Raw genomic sequence first — 17,526 nt, forward strand, 5'->3', positions numbered from 1 at the left:
AACTGCAGCAACCGCAGGGCGCATGCGCGGCTCCCCGGGCGCGGGGCGACGGCAGCTATTTATAGTAGGTGACGTCACCTTGAAATAGACCGTTAGGGTGGGCCTGCCCTTCCCCCCGTCCCCCCTCCCACTGCGGCCGCTTCCCACCGCCCCGCCCGGCCTCTCCGACCGCGCAGGCGCCGTCGATTCCGGTCCTCTCCCCCTCCCCGCGCCCGCCCCCCTCCCCTCGCTCTCCTGTCCTCCCCGCGCGGCATCCGCGGCGCGAGCCACTGCGCGCCGGGCGAGCCAGCGAGGAGGGCGCGAGCGGCGCAGCCTGCAGCCGGGGCCAGCCTGCGAGCCAGTGCGCGTGCGCGGCCTGCCTCCGCGGAGTCCCGGGAGCGACCGCGAGCCGGCGCTGGGATTGGGATCCGGATCGCCGCAGTGCCGAGCGCCCGGCGAGGCTGAGCGGACGACGACATGGGCGACCGGGAGCAGCTGCTGCAGCGGGCGCGGCTGGCCGAGCAGGCGGAGCGCTACGATGACATGGCCTCCGCCATGAAGGCGGTGAGAGAGGCTGTTCCGCGAACGACCCCGGGCGGCGGGGAGCGGGCGAGAGTGATGGGGAGCCCGGCCGGAGAGGAGAAAGGAAAGACGGGGTGGCGGGGCGGTGTCCTCCCCCGCCGGGCCCGCGGCGACCCAGCTGGGCGCGGCCACCCTGCACAGCCCCGCGCTTCCCGCGCCCAGCTGGGTCGCCGCGCCATTTCCTGAGACCCGGATCCAGGGTGCGGGGCGGGGTCTCCCGAGGAGGCTGCACTTGGGGGGCGGGGGGCTCGGCGTCACGAATGCAGGGAAGAGGATGACCCCGGGGGGACGGAGGGCCGCCGCATCGCAGCTCAGCGCTCTGGGGCTGGTGGGAGGGGTGTGTGTGTGTGTGTGTGTGTGTGTGTGTGTGTGTGTGTGTACCCGAGCAAACATGGGGGGACCACGTCCCTGCTTCTAGATCGTTCTACCGGACCTGGGGCTGGGGTGGGGTGGGGTTCATCCCGCATCTCGCCTTCCACCCTTCACCAACTTGTAATAAAGAATCGCCTGGTGAGCGGCGCCCTGTCTCCTGCTTTTCTCAGCCGCTACCTGAAACCTGTGTAATTCCCATCTCCGGCTCCGCTGGTTCCGAATTGTGCTCTCCCCACCCTACCCCGCCCCGCCCCACCGTCCCGCACCCCCCACCTCGTCTGGCTTTATGTGCAAGGACCCCTTCCCCCCCATTCCTGCAGTCTTGGCGTGGAGGCCTGGGGGAGGAGGGTGTAGCCCCCCAGGTTGGATGCTGAGGTTAAAAGGAGAGGTGACACTGGGGCGATTGCCTTGGCATTCCCCAGCCCCTCCTGGACGGATTCTGCAGCTTGACTTCCGGTGGAGGAGTCGGGGAGCCCAGCCACACCCTACTCAAATATCTGCGAGCACTAGACACCACCTGCATTTTGAAGACTTTGAGAGACCCTTACCAGCTCCCTCCCTGGCCGTCCATCATCTCTGCCTGTTATCTTAGGCTTTTTTCTAAATGACTATTAACTTTTCTCTGTGTCAAGGTCACTGGTAGATCTGCAACCGCGGCCATCATCATCATCCTGTACAGTCTCCTGACACCTGGGAAGATTTCCCCCCACCCCCCCAGGACTCCACTGGAGACTTCCAGAAGAGTTAGGAATTCGAGGGGGTGAGGAGGGGGGGGAAGCAGCAATGGTGTTTGTGTGATACACAGAAACCTGCATTTCAATTTGTAGGCAATTTGTAACAAACTTGAACATTGTATAGTGCATCTGATCTAAGAGTGGCCATCTCTTAAAGGAAAAAACAAGACCAAAAAACCAGCCTGTAAATCTAGCTACTCAGGAGTCTGAGATTTGAGATTGAGGTTCGAATCCTGAGAGCCTCTTATCTTTAGTTAACTACTAATAAGCTGGAAATGGAGCTGTGGCTCAATTGGTAGAACATTAATTACCCTTAAGCACAAAAGCTCAAGGACAGTGCCCAGGCCTTGAGTTCAAGCTTCAGGACCAGAAACAAAACAAAAAAACCCATCCCAAACCTGCAAACCTAGATGACCCCTAATATTTTAGACTCAATTGAAAATTTCCCTTTAAGGGTTATGGCGTAAATAGTATATGAAACACGGAGTGTTTCATATTTAGATTTTCCAGGTAAGAAAGGTACTTACTTAGTTATCTTTCCTGCGGTTCCCTTACACATCTAAAAGACAGGCAACACCCAGGTCCACATGGTGATGCATCGGCGATTCTGCTTTTAGCATTCTGGCATGCAGATGTGGCTTTTCATCGAGATTTTTCACTTAAATCAGGGATCAGTCTAGGTTTGGGGTCTGAACTTTTAAGAAATTCTGAGCCCTTTTTGAGAAACATGAACTTGGAATACATATTTTGTGAATTTTACAGAAACAACTGACTCTCTGGTCACATAACAAGTCAGTTATGTGAGCCTCTTTAGCCTAGTGACTGGGTTCTGGGATTATGCAAGTTAAGGCCGCTTCTGGACATTTTGGCGAGGCACTTGTTGACCCTGTGAGTGGAGCTTAAAGGCTGCAGTGTCCCAAACCCTTTGGGGAATAAAGAAAGAAGGGATGGTTGGGTGCCGGTAGCTCATTCCTGTAATTCTAGAGACTAAGAAAGCTGAGATCTGAGGATCAAGGTTCAAAGCCAGCCTTGGCAGGAACGTTTTCTGAGACTTATCCCTAATTAACTACCAAAAAGCCAAAGTGGTAGATTGCCAGTCTTGAGCTAAAAAAAGCTCAAGGCTCTGTGTTTTAAGTCCTCTTGGCACACACAACAACAACTACAACTAGGTAAAAAGGATAGAGCTTAATGGAAGGTGAGTTGAGTAAGGAAAATGTCTAGATGTTGCACGCTGGAGACATTAGAAACCTGACACAACTTGAGATGGGCAGTGAGAGGAGGGGTACATATTCTCCAAACAGTGTAAACAGAAAGAAAAACTGACTTTCTGGTCTTCAAAAACAGGTTTGAGAAATGCTTTTCCATAACTAGCTCATTGTCGACAGATTTTTTCTGAGTAGTTAAGGTAGCATGTTACAAACTAAAGGACCCCTCAGTACATTAGAAATGTATAATATCAGAAATGCTTGGAAAATCATCCATTATTTAATATTCAGTTTAAACACTATGTCATTAGAATTGTGACAAAGTATTTCTCAATTTACTTATTAAAAAAGATATTTAAAAAAATCACTATGCCAGTTTCTACTATCAAATTAAAAAAAATTTTTTTTTGAGATAGGAATATATAGCTCAGGCCAGACAGGAGGGATTCCCAGGAGGAGTTTGCGTGCTGGAATTACAGGTGTGCATTACCATGCCTGGCAAGTGCTGCATCTTTAATTTTTATTTACTTTTGTGCTAGTCCTAGGGTTTGAACTCAGGGCCTGAGCACTGTCCCTGAGGTGTTTTTTGTTGTTGTTGTTGTTTTTTCTCCAGGCTTAGCACTCTGCCACTTGAGCTACAGACCTACTTCTGGCTTGCTTTCTTGGTTCTTAGTTGGAGATGAGTCTCATGGACTTTCTCCCACCTTGCTGGCTTTGAGCTGCAATCCTCAAATCATAGCCTCCTGAGTTGTTAGGATTACAGGTGTGAGCCACTGGTACTGGTTGGTGCCTTCGTCATGTTTTATTTTTTTATTGTGTTTTTCAGTGCTGGGAATCAAGCCTAGGGTCTTAAACATTGCTGTAAGCAAGTATTATATCAACGACCTGTGCCCCAGTCCCCCTAAATTTATCATTAAATTAATGGAACATATTTATTGATAAATGGAGAATAGTTTTTCACCTATTAAATTGTTATCTAGATTATTATTTTTTAGCATTAGGGTTTTGAACTCTGAGCGTGAGTTTGCTAGGTAGGTACTCTACTACTTGAACCATGCCCTCAACCCTTTTTATTGTAGTTATTTTTACAGTAGGGTTTTGTTTTTGCCCTGGCTAACCTGGACCTTGTTTCCTCATAACTTGGATGACAAGTGCTTGCCACCAAACCCAGACTGTTGGTTGAGATGGGGTCTCCATGGTGTTGAACTACTGTCCTCCAGATCTGTGTCTCTCAAGTAGCTGGTACTACAGGCATGAGCCACTGCACTTAGCCTGGATCAAATTATTTATTTATTTATTTATTTATTTATTTTTTGTAGGCTTTGAACCTAGGTTTGTGAGTGTACTAGGCAAGCATTCTACCACTGAGATTTAATTCTTAATGAATGTTAGTGGGGTCATACTGGCCTCATTTAATTAGCATCATAAACCTTAACTAGAGCTTTTGAGAAGAGTGAATTCTCTGAGTTTTTTTTTTTTTGTGTTTTTTTTTTTTTCTTCCGGGCCTGGGATTTGAACTCTGGGCCTGGGTGCTGTCCATGAGCTCTTCGGCTCATGGCTAGTGCTCTACCACTTGAGTCATAGCATCATTTGTGGTTTTCTAGTGGTCAATTGGAGATAAAAGTCTCACAGACTTTCCTGCCTGGGCTGTCTTTGAACCACAATCCTCAGGTCCCAGCCTCCTGAGTAGCTAGGATTACAGGTATGAGCCACTGGCGTCCAGCTCCCTCCAAGTTTATGTGGGCTTTTTTCACAGCAGTGGAAAGGCAGGTAAGTGGATGCTAGTGAGGGTGGAGCAGGGCACCTGGGGTGGCGAGTGATGTGATGTCCTTATTCTGACCTTGAATCTTGGTTCTCTTGGCCTTGGGCCCTCTGAGGCATAATATACTAGGATATTGATATTAAGGATGAGTTCATTTTCAGCTTTGTTAGCTTGTTTCTATTTCCTTTATAATGTAAATGCTGTGCTGTTACCTGCCTGTAATGATTGGTGTTCTTTAATCTGTTAGTGTCTCCTGGAGGAGAGTGTTGGTAAGCATTAAGAAAAATCATGAATATTCAAATACAATGATTTGTTCCTTTCTGCCTCACCTGTACTTTGAAGAGGCAAGAAATGTTTCTAGCAGGGTGCTGGTGACTCATGCCTGTAATCCCAGCTACTCAGGAGGCTGAAGATCACGGTATGAAGCCTGCCATGACAGGCAAATCTGAGACTCTTAGCTCCAGGAGACCATCAAAAAATGAGATGGAGCTTTCGCTCAGATGACTAAAGTACTAGTCTTGAGTGAAAAACCTGAGCCAGAGCATGAGGCCCTGAGTTCAAGTCCTAGTACCAAGAGAGATGAAGGTGAGGGGGAGATATTTCTAAAGACAAGTTTAATAAAATATCTTCAGGGTCCTGATAGCTGATAGCTTACATGGAGCCTAATTGTGTGAAGAAATGTTCTAAGATTTTTATCAAGTGATTTTATATAACCCATAACCTCTGATAAATCATCCTCTCTGAGAAGGCTAAAATTTATAAAGTGGGATTAAGATGCTAGTACGTGGGTAAGTGGCTTTGAAAAGGAAGTGATGTTTCCATTGGGTACTCGGGTGGATAGAATTCAGCCATGTCTCCAGCTGCCCTAAGTCACTCATTCAGGTGTTTGGTGGGAGGGAGGTTATGAAATGTACAATTTAGGGTAATGTGAGGTAATGGAGGACATGAGAAGATTAAGTTCAGGAAGCAAGAGCCCAAGAGGAAGAGGCCTTTGACCCCAGCCACTGGCTGTGGGACAGGAATGGGAAAGGAACAGGTGCTGGGTACGAGAGCACCACTGAGTGGCCCAGGGGGAGACATCTATGTGGAAGACATTACAGATTGAGTGTGTGTGAGTGTGAGTGTACTGGGACTTGAACTCAGGGCTTTGTGCTCTCGCTTGGCTGTTTTTTTTCTTTTTTTTTTCTTTTTTTTTTGGCCAGTCCTGGGGCTTGGACTCAGGGCCTGAGCACTGTCCCTGGCTTCTTTTTGCTCAAGGCTAGCACTCTGCCACTTGAGCCACAGCGCCACTTCTGGCCTTTTCTATATATGTGGTGCTGAGGAATCAAACCCAGGGCTTCATGTATAGGAGGCAAGCACTCTTGCCACTAGGCCATATTCCCAGCCCCATCACTGGCTTCTTTTTTTTGGGGGGGGCCAGTCCTGGGCCTTGGACTCAGGGCCTGAGCACTGTCCCTGGCTTCCCGCTCAAGGCTAGCACTCTGCCACTTGAGCCACAGGGCCGCTTCTGGCCGTTTTTCTGTATATGTGGTGCTGGGGAATCGAACCTAGGGCCTCGTGTATCCGAGGCAGGCACTCTTGCCACTAGGCTATCTCCCCAGCCCATCACTGGCTTCTTGATGGTTAACTGGAGCTAAGAGTCTCACAGACCTTTCTGCCTCGGCTGGCTTTGCAACCTCGATTCTAGATCTCAGCCTCCTAAGTAGCTAGGATTACAGGCATGAGCCAGCTGAGTGGAGCTAAGGATGATTATGAGGTGTATCAAAACTGTCGTTAGCATGAAATCTTAAAGTCACAGTGGTACTATTTGAAATAGCCCTAACTTGGTCATTTGAAATGTAATTATCTCTCTGTCATATGGAGCCCTGGCATAGCTGTTATAATGGCTTGAGTTAAAAGGTACGTGTGGGGCAGTGTTGTAGCTCAGGGCTGTGTCTTTTTGAGTGTACTCAAGGTCTAGGTTCAGTCTGCAGTACATGAAAAAGAAAGATACTTCAGGTGTTAGGTGGCTTTATTCCCCGAAGAGGCAGTGTTCATCTCCATCCACATTTTGGTTCCACAGTCAGGAACCACCTTAATCATTTCCTTACAGAAACCCCAACTGTGTTATCTTTATCTTTTGGGATCTTATATTTGTGGTAGACTTTGTTAAAACACTTTCTCTTCAAAACCTGGTTTGGGAGAGGGTATCTCCAAGTGCTTTCTACATGATTTTGGACAAACGGAATTGATCACTTATTAAGCGCCCAGAAAATGGTGGCTGCTATTCTATGTACACAATCTCATTGATTGATTGTGCCTGTTTTGGGGCTTGACCTCAGAGGTTGGGCATTGTCCCTTAGCATTTTCACTCAAGTCTGGTGCTCTGCCTCTTGAGCCACAGCTCTACTTTTGGACTTTTGTTGGTTAATTGGAGATAAGAATGCCACAGGCTTTCCTGCCTGGACTGGCTTTGAACCATGATCCTCAGATCTTAGCTCTTCTGAGTAGCTAGGATTACAGGTCCAGCAATTTTCATACAATTTGCTTTATGTAAGCCATCTGCCAAGTTTGATTAAAAGCAGAATCTACCACTTAGTGCAGCTCTATTAGACCAGTGTAAGAATAAAACTCAGATCTGGATCTTGCTTGTTCTCTTGAAGGGCAGGAGGTTTGGGTTTTTAGCTGAGGTTAAATGTTGGTTGAATTTGCATCCCTGTTAAGGATTAAGTTGCAAACCTCTAGACTCCAAAATTTCAGTCTCTAAACGCTAGGAGGAGGACCCCCGAGGGTCCTTGTGGAGGGAGCCCATGTTAAACCAGCATTTGGAGTTCCCCTCCCCCTGCTGGCATTCCCTTTTGCAGTGGTGGCTGTCAGCCCTTGCCAGGATCAGAACCTGCCATGGCCTCTGAAGCTGCCAGTCCCGGTGCCTCCAGGGACAGTGGCATGCAGCATTCAGGTGTGTGTTTAATACTCGCCAGACCCTGTGAAAATGCTCTTTGATGTCAAAAGCAAGGCAAACAGGGAGTGGCCTGGCCTCACTTCCTGGACGGTGACTTCCTGTTGAAGCATTCTGCTGTAGAAGCTTCAGGATTTTAGGATGCAGTTAAATTAGTCTAATGGTGAGAATTGCTTTGTGTTACAAACACGCATCAGGCGCCAGTGTGACTCGCCTGTAATCCTAGCTATTCAGGAGGCTGAGATCTGAGGAGCATGGTTTGAAGCCAGCTTGGGCAAAAAAGTCCCTGTGAGACTCTTATCTCCAGTTAACCACTCAAAATCGGAAGTGACGCTGTGGCTCAAGTGGTAGTGCACTAGCCTTGAGCACAGTGAGACTCAGGGACAGCCCAGGCCCTGAGTTCAAGCCTCACAACTAACAAAAAAAGTGGGAGGGTGCCTTTGGGTTGAGGGTGTGGCCACCTGGTGGAAGGGGACCCATGGCTGGGTAGGGTGTTTGGCTCCAAAAGGTGGAGGGCTGTTTAGAATAAGTTATATTATGCCTTATTGGCAGGACAGCCTGGTGGCAGCTCAAGTGACATTTTTCTTCAGTATTACTTGTGATGTTGGATGTCTCCCAGATGAAGAATTCCATTTTCCTAAATAGTCACTGTTCTATTTTTGGCAACAAATCTATTTTTTTTTTTTATTCACGACACATAGCGTGTTGCCTTATGAGTAGTGGGAGGAGGCCCCTAGGGAATTTTGAGCAAGTGAACGGTGTCACAAGAAGATAAATGAATTAACAGCAGGCTGAGTTCTTTGTGACTTCTTGTAATGCTGGGGAGTCCCAGAGCAGAGGAAATGGGTTGTGGCCAGTCTCCTAGGATTGAGAGTTGGTATAGTCCAGGTGGCAAAGACATCAGTTCAATAGCTAACAGTGAGTACAGTTCTTAAATGTAGACAAGGACCTTTCTGAATGGCTTGTGTCAGTCCACTTAAGGTTTTCAGGAAGGATGTAGGTAGGATTAAGTGAGGTGGGAATTGGGGTGCTGATGGCTTATGCCTGTAATTCTAGCTACTTAGCAGACTAAGATCTGAGAATCCTGGTTCAAAGCCATAGAAGTTTGTGAGACTTTTATCTCCAACTAACTAGCCAAAAGCCAGGAGTGGAGGTGTGGCCCAGGTGGTAGAGCAGTAAAGCTAAGCAAGAGCATGTTGACCTGAGTTCAAGCCCCATACCAGCACCAAATCTCTCTCTCTCTCTCTCTTTTTTTTTTTTTTTTTTTTTTGCCAGTCCTGGGGCTTGGACTCAGGGCTTGAAAACTGTCCCTGGCTTATTTTTTTGCTCAAGGCTAGCTAGCACTCTACCTCTTGAGCCACAATGCTACTTCCAGCTTGTTCTGTTTATGTGGTGCTGAGGAATTGAACCTAGGACATCGTGCATGCTAGGCAAGCACTCTACCACTAAGCCACATTCCCAGCCCCTGAAAGTCTTTTTAAATGGGCCGTTTAAAATTGTTTTTTGAGAGGGTGAGGACTTAGTTTTCTTTAGTTACTTGATCAAATAACCACATTCCATAAGTTTCCTTTTCTTAACTGAATTCTGGTCCAGGAGTATTACAAACACTATGTCTGAATGTCCCCAGTTATTTCCTAGTTAGGCTGTGGCTTAGCTATGTTAGTCACTCTCAGCTGACGCTGACGGTGATTCATTCAGACAGGCAGGCAGCCAGATGATTGTTACATAAACACCAATACTCCCGGTCAATGATTTTCCCTGTGAAGGTACCATCCTCACTACTGCCCAGGAACCCATTTTGGCAGTTTATTCAGAGGAAGAAAGAATACAATTACAAGAATTCCTGAGGCCCACATCCATCATTCTCAACACCACACCTTTTTTTTTTTTGGTGCCAATACTAGGCTTGAACTTGAACTCAGTCTAGGCGCTGTCCCCTAGCTTATTCTGCTCAAGGCTAGTGCTCTACCACTTGAGCCATAGCTCCACTTCTAGCTTTTTGGTGGTTAATTGGGATAAGAGGCTCATGGACTTCACTACCTAGGATGGTTTCAAACCTTGATTCTCAGATCTTAGCCTCCTGAATGGCAAGGGTTATAGGTGTGAGTAATGGGTATCCAGTTTTTTAAAGAGACATGGATTGTCTCTATGGACTAGGCTGGCCTTGAACCCATTATCTGCCTTCCTCAGCCTCCTTGGGGGACTGGGATATATACACATGGGCCACTGTGGCTGGCTGTTTCTGCCTTTTTTGTTTTTGTTTTTTCAATTTCAGTACTAGAGCTTAAACTCAAGGCCTCTTGCTCTTGCTTAGCTTTTTTTCTCAAGGCTAGCACTCTGCCACTTGAGCTACACTTACACTTTAGGTTTTTTGATGGTTAATTGGAGATGAGTCTTTTGAGTTTGTTTTCCTGGGCTGGCTTTGAACTAGGATCCTCAAATCTCAGGCCCTTGAATAGTTGGGGTTATAGGTGTGAGACACTGGTATCCTACCTTTTTTGACTTTTTTTTTTCTTTTTGTTGGTTGTGGGCTTGAACTCAGGGCCTAGGCACAGTCTCTGAGCTCTTTTGCTTAAGGCTAGCACTCTACTACTTTGAGCCACAGCTATACTTCTGGATTTTTCTGAGTAGTTTATTAGAGATGAGAGTCTCACGGACACTGGGCGCTAGTGGCTTACGCCTATAACACTAGCAACTTAGGAAGCTGAGATCTGAGGATTGCAGTTCAAAGCCAGTGCGAAAGCCAGTGGGAAAGTGTGTGAGACTCTTGCTTCCAATTAACCACCAGAAAAATGGAAGTGGTGCTGTGGCCTAAGTAAGTAGTTGAGCACTAGTGTGAGCTGAAGAGCTCAGGGACAGCACCTAGGCCCGTTCAAGCCCCACAACTGACAAAAAAAAAAAAAAAAAGAAAGAAAGAAAGAAAAAGGAAAAAAGGGTTGGGGATATGGCCTAGTGGCAAGAGTGCTTGCCTCATATACATGAGGCCCTGTGTTCAATTCCCCAGCACCACATATACAGAAAATGGCCAGAAGTGGCTCTGTGGCTCAGGTGGCAGAGTGCTAGCCTTGAGCAAAAAGAAGCCAGGGACAGTGCTCAGGCCCTGAGTCCAAGCCCCAGGACTGGCAAAAAAAAAAAAAAAAGAAAAAGGAAAAAATCTTATTGACTTTCCTGCCAGGGCTGGCTTTGAATCACAATTCTCAGATCTTGGCGTCCTGAGTAGCTAGTATGCAGATTTGAGCCACCAGCACCCAGCTTCCTTGACTTTTATTTTTATTTATTTATTTATTTATTTTTAATTTTTTTTTGGCCAGTCCTGGGGCTTGGACTCAGGGCCTGAGCACTGTCCCTGGCTTCTTCTTGCTCAAGGCTAGCACTCTGCCACTTGAGCCACAGTGCCACTTCTGGCCATTTTCTGTATATGTGGTGCTGGGGAATCGAACCTAGGGCCTCATGTATATGAGGCAAGCACTCTTGCCACTAGGCTATATTCCCAGCCCCTTCCTTGACTTTTGGTTTTTTTGGCCGTCCTGGGCCTTGGACTCAGGGCCTGAGCACCATCCCTGGTGGCTTCTTCCCGCTCAAGGCTAGCACTCTGCCACCTGAGCCACAGCGCCCCTTCTGGCCGTTTTCCATATATGTGGTGCTGGGGAATCGAACCAAGAGCTTCATGTGTAGGAGGCAAGCACTCTTGCCACTAGGCCATATTCCCAGCCCCTTCCTTGACTTTTAATGCCCCCCAAAAGTTCTAGTTTGCAGTTCTAGTTTGAGTCTAGATTAGACTCAACTTCTTGATGGTTTAGATTTTAGGAATTACATTGCCCAATTTACAGCAGTATGGGTGATTATTCTTTAGATGTTCATTAGTTTCGTCTTGATTTTGTATTCTAGAAAGTTACCTTGGTGTAGCTTTGTAACAGTCTATCAGAAACAGTTTTATTAGTCACAGGGTAGAGTTTGCTATGGTTCCCATATGAATATCATTTGTGTTTTAAAGTCAGATGCCTTTATCCAGATCTAATTACTGTAAGAACAAAGGAGTTCTTCAAATTTTTTTCTTGCCCTGTGTTTTATTGAATAATGCTCTAGAAAAGTGAGTCATTCTGCAGGAGTCAGGCATTCAGAGGCATGTCATAGGAATTTTGTTTAGAGGAGTTGCTTCTTTAAAGATTAAACCATTGCCAGGCACTGATATCTCATGTTTGTAAACCTAGCTATTGAGGAAGTTGAAATCCAGGGGATCATGGTTCAAAGCCAGGCCAGGCAGTGAAGTCTGCTAGACTCTGTCTCTTAAATAACAAGAAAATAAGTAAAACAGAAACAGCATTGCTATGTTAGTGGAACACCAGCCCAGTAAGCTAAGCTGAGCAAGTGGAATGCTCTGGAACACCAAAAAAAGAAATAAAGGGGGAGGGAGGCTGGGAATGTGGCTTACTGGTAGAGTGCTCGCTTAGCATGCATGAAGCCCTGGGTTTGATTCCTCTGTACCACATAAACAGAAAAAGCTGGAAGTGGTGCTATGGTTCAAGTGGTAGAGTGCTAGCCTTGAGCAAAAGAAGCTCAGGACAGTAATATCGTCTATGGTTTTCTATGTGTTTTTTTTTTTTAACATTAAAAACCTTTATCAGGGCTGGGGATATGGCCTAGTGCCAAGAGCGCTTGCCTCGTATACTTGAAGCCCTGGGTTCGATTCCCCAGCACCACATATACAGAAAATGGCCAGAAGTGGCGCTGTGACTCAAGTAGCAGAGTGCTACCCTTGAGCAAAAAGAAGCCAGGGACAGTGCTCAGGCCCTGAGTCCAAGGCCCAGGACTGGCAAAAAAATAAAAATAAAAATAAATAAATAAAATAAAATAAAAACCTTTATCAGAGCTGGTTACTGGTGACTCATACTATAATCCTACCTATACTCAGGAGACTGAGATCTGAGGATCATGGTTCAAAGCCAGCCTGGGTAGCAAAGTCTGTGAGTCTCTTTATCTTCAATTAACCACTAGAAAACTGGAAGTGGCACTGTGGTACAGTGGTAGAGTGCTAGCCTTGAAGGAAAGAGCTAGGACAGTACCCAGGTCCTGAGTTCAGGCTCCATAACCCACCAAAACAAAATCAGAAAAGTTACATTAAATTATTGTTATATTAACCAATAAGTTATATTAAGAAATCTCCTTAGCTGTGAAGTTGTAAAATGCCCTCAGTTACTTCAGTCAAGCTAGTGACACTGCTGAGCCACAGACAGCAGTTTCTGTCATTTCCTAGGGCTGCTGAACCAAATACCACAAATAGGATGGTTGAAGACAGTGGAAACGAAGCTGAGTGCTAGTGGCACCCACCTATAAATCTAGCTACTCAGGAGGCTGAGATCTGAGGATTGTGGTTCAAAGAGGTGTTCCAGACAGGAAAGTCTGTCAGATTCTTGTAAAGTGGAGCTGTGGCTCTTGTGGTAGAGTGCTAGCCTTGAGCAAAAAAGCTCAGAGACAATGCCTAGGCCCTGAGTTCAAGCCCACCAGCAGCAATGAAAAAAGACGACAGAAAGGTATTCTCTAGTTCTGGAGGCTAAAACTCTGAAACCCAGGTAATAACAAGGCTTTATTCTTTCTGAAGACCCTAAAGAAGAACTCTTCCTTATCTCTTAGCTTCTGGTGGCTTCTCACAACCCATGTGCTCTTGGCTTTTAGAGGCATCATCACTGCAGCCTCTGCCTCCACTGTCCCATGGTGCTTGGTGCTTTCCTATTCTCACTCTTATTTTTTTTCAACTCTTCTTATAAGAACTCCCATCCCTGGCCTTGATTTCATCTTAACTAATTACATCTGTGAAGTGCCTACTTCTAGAGCAGGGTGTATATCGGCAAGGATCAAAGACTAGGACTTCAACAGAACTTTGCTCGGGATGGGGCACAGTTCAACCTACAGTAAAATCTGAACTATTTAAAATGTTTTTTGTTACTGTAAAGGTTATGCACAGAGATATTACAGTTACATAAGTAAGGAAATGCGTATAATACTTGTTGGACATTGTTGCCCCCTTTCATTTTCTCCTGCTACTCTTCCTCCTCTCCCCTCCCCACAAAGTTCACTTCCAACATAGTGTCTTATGAATATCTCTATTGCCTTGGTTTACCCTTCATCCTTTGTCTCACCATTTCTGAGATTCCCATTCCCATCCCCAAATCAGGATAAACTTACAATACAAAGGGCACTAGAATAAAAAACAATGGGGTAAATCAAAGGAAAAAGAGAAAACAAACGAAAAAAACTAACTGCATACAGTATCTAAGAAAAACAAAACAAAAAAACCTTCTTGTTTCCATATCTTGTAGTTCATTTCGATTAGCATCATTCTATAAGGTCGTATGTACGTAGCTGTTGACCTATTGTGATCTTCTACTAGGATTATCCTAGACATTTAAATGGCTATTCTTTCTGATGGAAGCATAGAACTCCATTGTGTATATATACCACATTTTCTTGATCCATTCATCTACTGAGGGGCACCTGGGTTGATTCCATGTTGTGGCTATGGTAAATAATGCTGCAATGACCATAGTTGTGCTGTTAGCTTTAGTGTGGCCTTGTTTGTGGTCATTTGGGTAAATGCTCAGGAATGGGATTGCTGTGTCATAGGGGAGCTCTATGTTTAGCCTTTTGAGAAACCTCCATACTAATTTCCAGAGTGGTCGAACAAGTTTACATTCCCACCAACAGTGTGGTAGCGTTCCTTCCCTTTTGGCCACATCCCTGCTGGCATGGTTATTATAAGATGTTTTGGATAATGGTGATTCTAAATGGAGTGAGGTGGAATCTCCATGCTTTGAAATCCTTCAACTATTATAGCTAGTTCACTTTGAACTGGCATCATGGAAAACTGAGGGCAGTCAACACTGGTGAACTTGAACTCTTCCATTTAAAAGGATTAGGGATTCTATACTCCAGGACTGTTGCAGTTCCTGTCAGAGCAGAAGAAAGATGGAAGCTAGGTAGCTTTGCTTCCTTTCAACAGAGATTCCTGACTGACTTGTTCCTTTTTTCTGGGAAGGACAAGGAACATGGGTGGGGGGTCACGGATAACCACAGTGGGTAGAGCTTGGAGGTTTTCCTTATATGTATGACCGCCTTTACAGCCTTTCTGTGATTATCTTTATTCCTCTTCCAAGATGAAAGCAATGACTTAAATTAGAAATTTCTTAAGGTCCTATCACTTTCTAGTTCCAGATTATAAGCTTCCTTCAGATAGGACCCATGGCTATATATTTTGTTTGCTAGTTCTGGGACTTGAATTTAGGGCCTCACACTCTAGCTTATTAGCTTTTATCCACTCAAGGCTGGCACTCTACCACTTGAGCTCCAACTTCACTTCCTGCTTTTTGTTAGTTAATTGGAGATAAGAGTCTCACAGACTTTCTTGCTTGGCCTGGCTTCCAAGCTCCATCCTCAGATCTTCGCCTCCTGAGTTGTTAGAATTATAGGTGTGAGGGCTGGGGATATAGCCTAGTGGCAAGAGTGCCTGCCTTGGATACACAAGGCCCTAGGTTCGATTCCCCAGCACCACATATACAGAAAACGGCCAGAAGCGGTGCTGTGGCTCAAGTGGCAGAGTGCTAGCCTTGAGCGGGAAGAAGCCAGGGACAGTGCTCAGGCCCTGAGTCCAAGGCCCAGGACTGGCCAAAAAAAAAAAAAAAAGAATTATAGGTGTGAGCCATCAGCTGCTGGTTCTCTTAACTAGTTTTATCCCTGTGTGGTTTTTTTTGTTTTTGTTTTTGTTTTTGTTTTTGTTTTTTTAATTCAGTGTGGCTTGTCCACACTCCTGTTCAGAAGGATCATCGATTGTGTTAGAGGATTTGTGCCATTTCCAGATTTGGCTCTCAATGTGTCTATCTCTTTGGGGGTTTGCAGGTGACTGAGCTGAATGAACCTCTCTCCAATGAAGATCGAAATCTCCTCTCGGTGGCCTACAAGAATGTGGTTGGTGCCCGGCGATCTTCTTGGAGGGTCATTAGCAGCATTGAGCAGAAGACCATGGCTGATGGAAACGAAAAAAAATTGGAGAAAGTGAAAGCATACCGGGAGAAGATTGAGAAGGAGCTGGAGACCGTTTGCAATGATGTCCTGGCTCTGCTTGACAAGTTCCTCATCAAGAACTGCAACGATTTCCAGTATGAGAGCAAGGTGTTTTACCTGAAAATGAAGGGCGATTACTACCGCTACCTGGCCGAGGTGGCTTCCGGAGAGAAGAAAAACAGTGTGGTGGAAGCTTCGGAAGCGGCTTACAAGGAAGCTTTCGAGATCAGCAAAGCACATATGCAACCTACGCACCCCATCCGGCTGGGCCTGGCCCTCAACTTCTCTGTCTTCTACTATGAGATCCAGAATGCACCTGAGCAGGCCTGCCTCTTAGCCAAACAAGCCTTTGATGACGCCATAGCTGAGCTGGACACATTAAACGAGGATTCCTATAAGGACTCCACGCTCATCATGCAGCTACTGCGAGACAACCTGACCCTCTGGACGAGCGATCAGCAGGATGAAGAAGCAGGAGAAGGCAACTGAAGATCCTTCTGGTCCCCTCCCTGGCCCTTCCTTCCCCCCACCAGCCCTGTTATCACTGATCCTTCTTTACTACCATCACAAAATAATCTAGTGCTAAACCTATCTGTATTGGAGCACAGCTACTCAGATCTGCTCTCCTGTCCCTCGGGAAGCAGCTTCAGATAAACCTTGGGCATTGCTGGACTGATGGTTGCTTTGAGCCCACGGGAGCTCCCTTTTCTGAATTGTACTGGGTGTGTGTTCTGAAGGAGGCATTTCCCATGCCTGTCACTCCATGGCAAATGCAGGCAGAAGTAATCAAGTTTTGAAAGGAGAATTAGCCGACCCAGGAGATGGTTAATAGTGAAAACAAGCTGATAGTGTTTGGTTAGACATCTTGTGCATGCAAAAATGAATTCAACCCTCCCGCGTCTTTCTTCAGCTAATGGAAAACTAACTGTTAAGGGAAGCTGATCCAGAGAGACAACTTGCTCCTATCCATCAGCTTTATAATAAACTGTTTAATGTGAGGTTTCAGTAGCGCCTTGTTTTGCCTCTTTAAATTATGAAATGCACAAATCCTTCTTTTCAATGCAATGCATCTAAAGTTTTGATATGTGTAACTTTTTTTTTTGGTTGCGATTGTTTAAGAATCATGGATTTATTTTTTGTAACTCTTTGGCTATTGTCCTTGTGTATCCTGAGCGCACCACGCGTGTCAGCCCATGTCAATCAAGATGGGTGATTATGAAATGCCAGACTTCTCAAATAAATGTTTTGGAATTCCAAGGGTAAATAAATGCTGCTTTGGGGATATCTCTGTGTTTCTCCTTGAGGTTTTTTTTTCTTTCCCATGGGGCTATGTTGTCATTGTCATTGCTTTTTTTTTGGTGCCAGGAATCAGGGCCTCATGTTTTCACTTGGCTTTTTCACTCAAGGATGGTGCTCCACCACTTGAGTCACAGCTCTACTTCTGGCTGAGATTTAGGCATGAACTACCAGTGCCCAGCTAACTTCTGGCTTTTGCCTGTTCATTGGAGATAAATCTTACATACTTTTCTGCTGGGGCTGACTGAACTGGGATCCTCAAATCTCAACCTCCTAAGTAGCTGGGATTGTAGTATGAGCCTGGCTCCTCTTCCTTTTGAGCTGCTGGGTAACCTGGCTCAGTCTCGTTCTTACTATTCTAACTGACTGCGTCTCTTCACCTCTGTTGGCCTCTGTGGTACTTCTAAAATGTTGGGTGACCTAAAGATGGAAGGAATGGAATCCATTGTCAAGCTCATGTCCAAAGTGCTTTGTCTTTCCTACCATTCTGGAGCACAGAAACTGGGAAAGGAGATTTACTAACTTCGGTGAGCTAGTCACTCTAAGTGTGGCTTTACATGCATTAAAATTTTTTATTTAGTAGAGGCGTGGCTCAAATAGTAG

General features: G+C 45.9%; 1 protein-coding gene across 1 annotated transcript; it reads left to right on the forward strand.

Annotated features, from left to right (window-relative positions):
* The first annotated feature begins 265 nt into the window (after window positions 1–265).
* Window positions 266–16,911, forward strand: Ywhah (tyrosine 3-monooxygenase/tryptophan 5-monooxygenase activation protein eta). The gene is made up of 2 exons (XM_048343369.1): window positions 266–543; window positions 15,463–16,911. Exons 1-2 carry the CDS (start codon window positions 457–459, stop codon window positions 16,114–16,116), a joined length of 741 nt encoding a protein of 246 aa, XP_048199326.1. The 5' UTR covers window positions 266–456; the 3' UTR covers window positions 16,117–16,911.
* Window positions 16,912–17,526: the final 615 nt, after the last annotated feature.

This window comes from Perognathus longimembris, chromosome 3 (assembly GCF_023159225.1).
Source record: "Perognathus longimembris pacificus isolate PPM17 chromosome 3, ASM2315922v1, whole genome shotgun sequence".
Lineage (NCBI taxonomy): Eukaryota > Metazoa > Chordata > Mammalia > Rodentia > Heteromyidae > Perognathus > Perognathus longimembris.

What these genes read in the sequence shown, in the direction of transcription:
- Ywhah (XM_048343369.1), top strand. Translation starts at nt 457, where the DNA reads ATGGGCGACCGGGAGCAGCTGCTGCAGCGGGCGCGGCTGGCCGAGCAG. An exon ending in TGGCCTCCGCCATGAAGGCG is followed by an intron (nt 544 to 15,462) that starts GTGAGAGAGGCT and finishes GGGGGTTTGCAG; the next exon opens with GTGACTGAGCTGAATGAACC.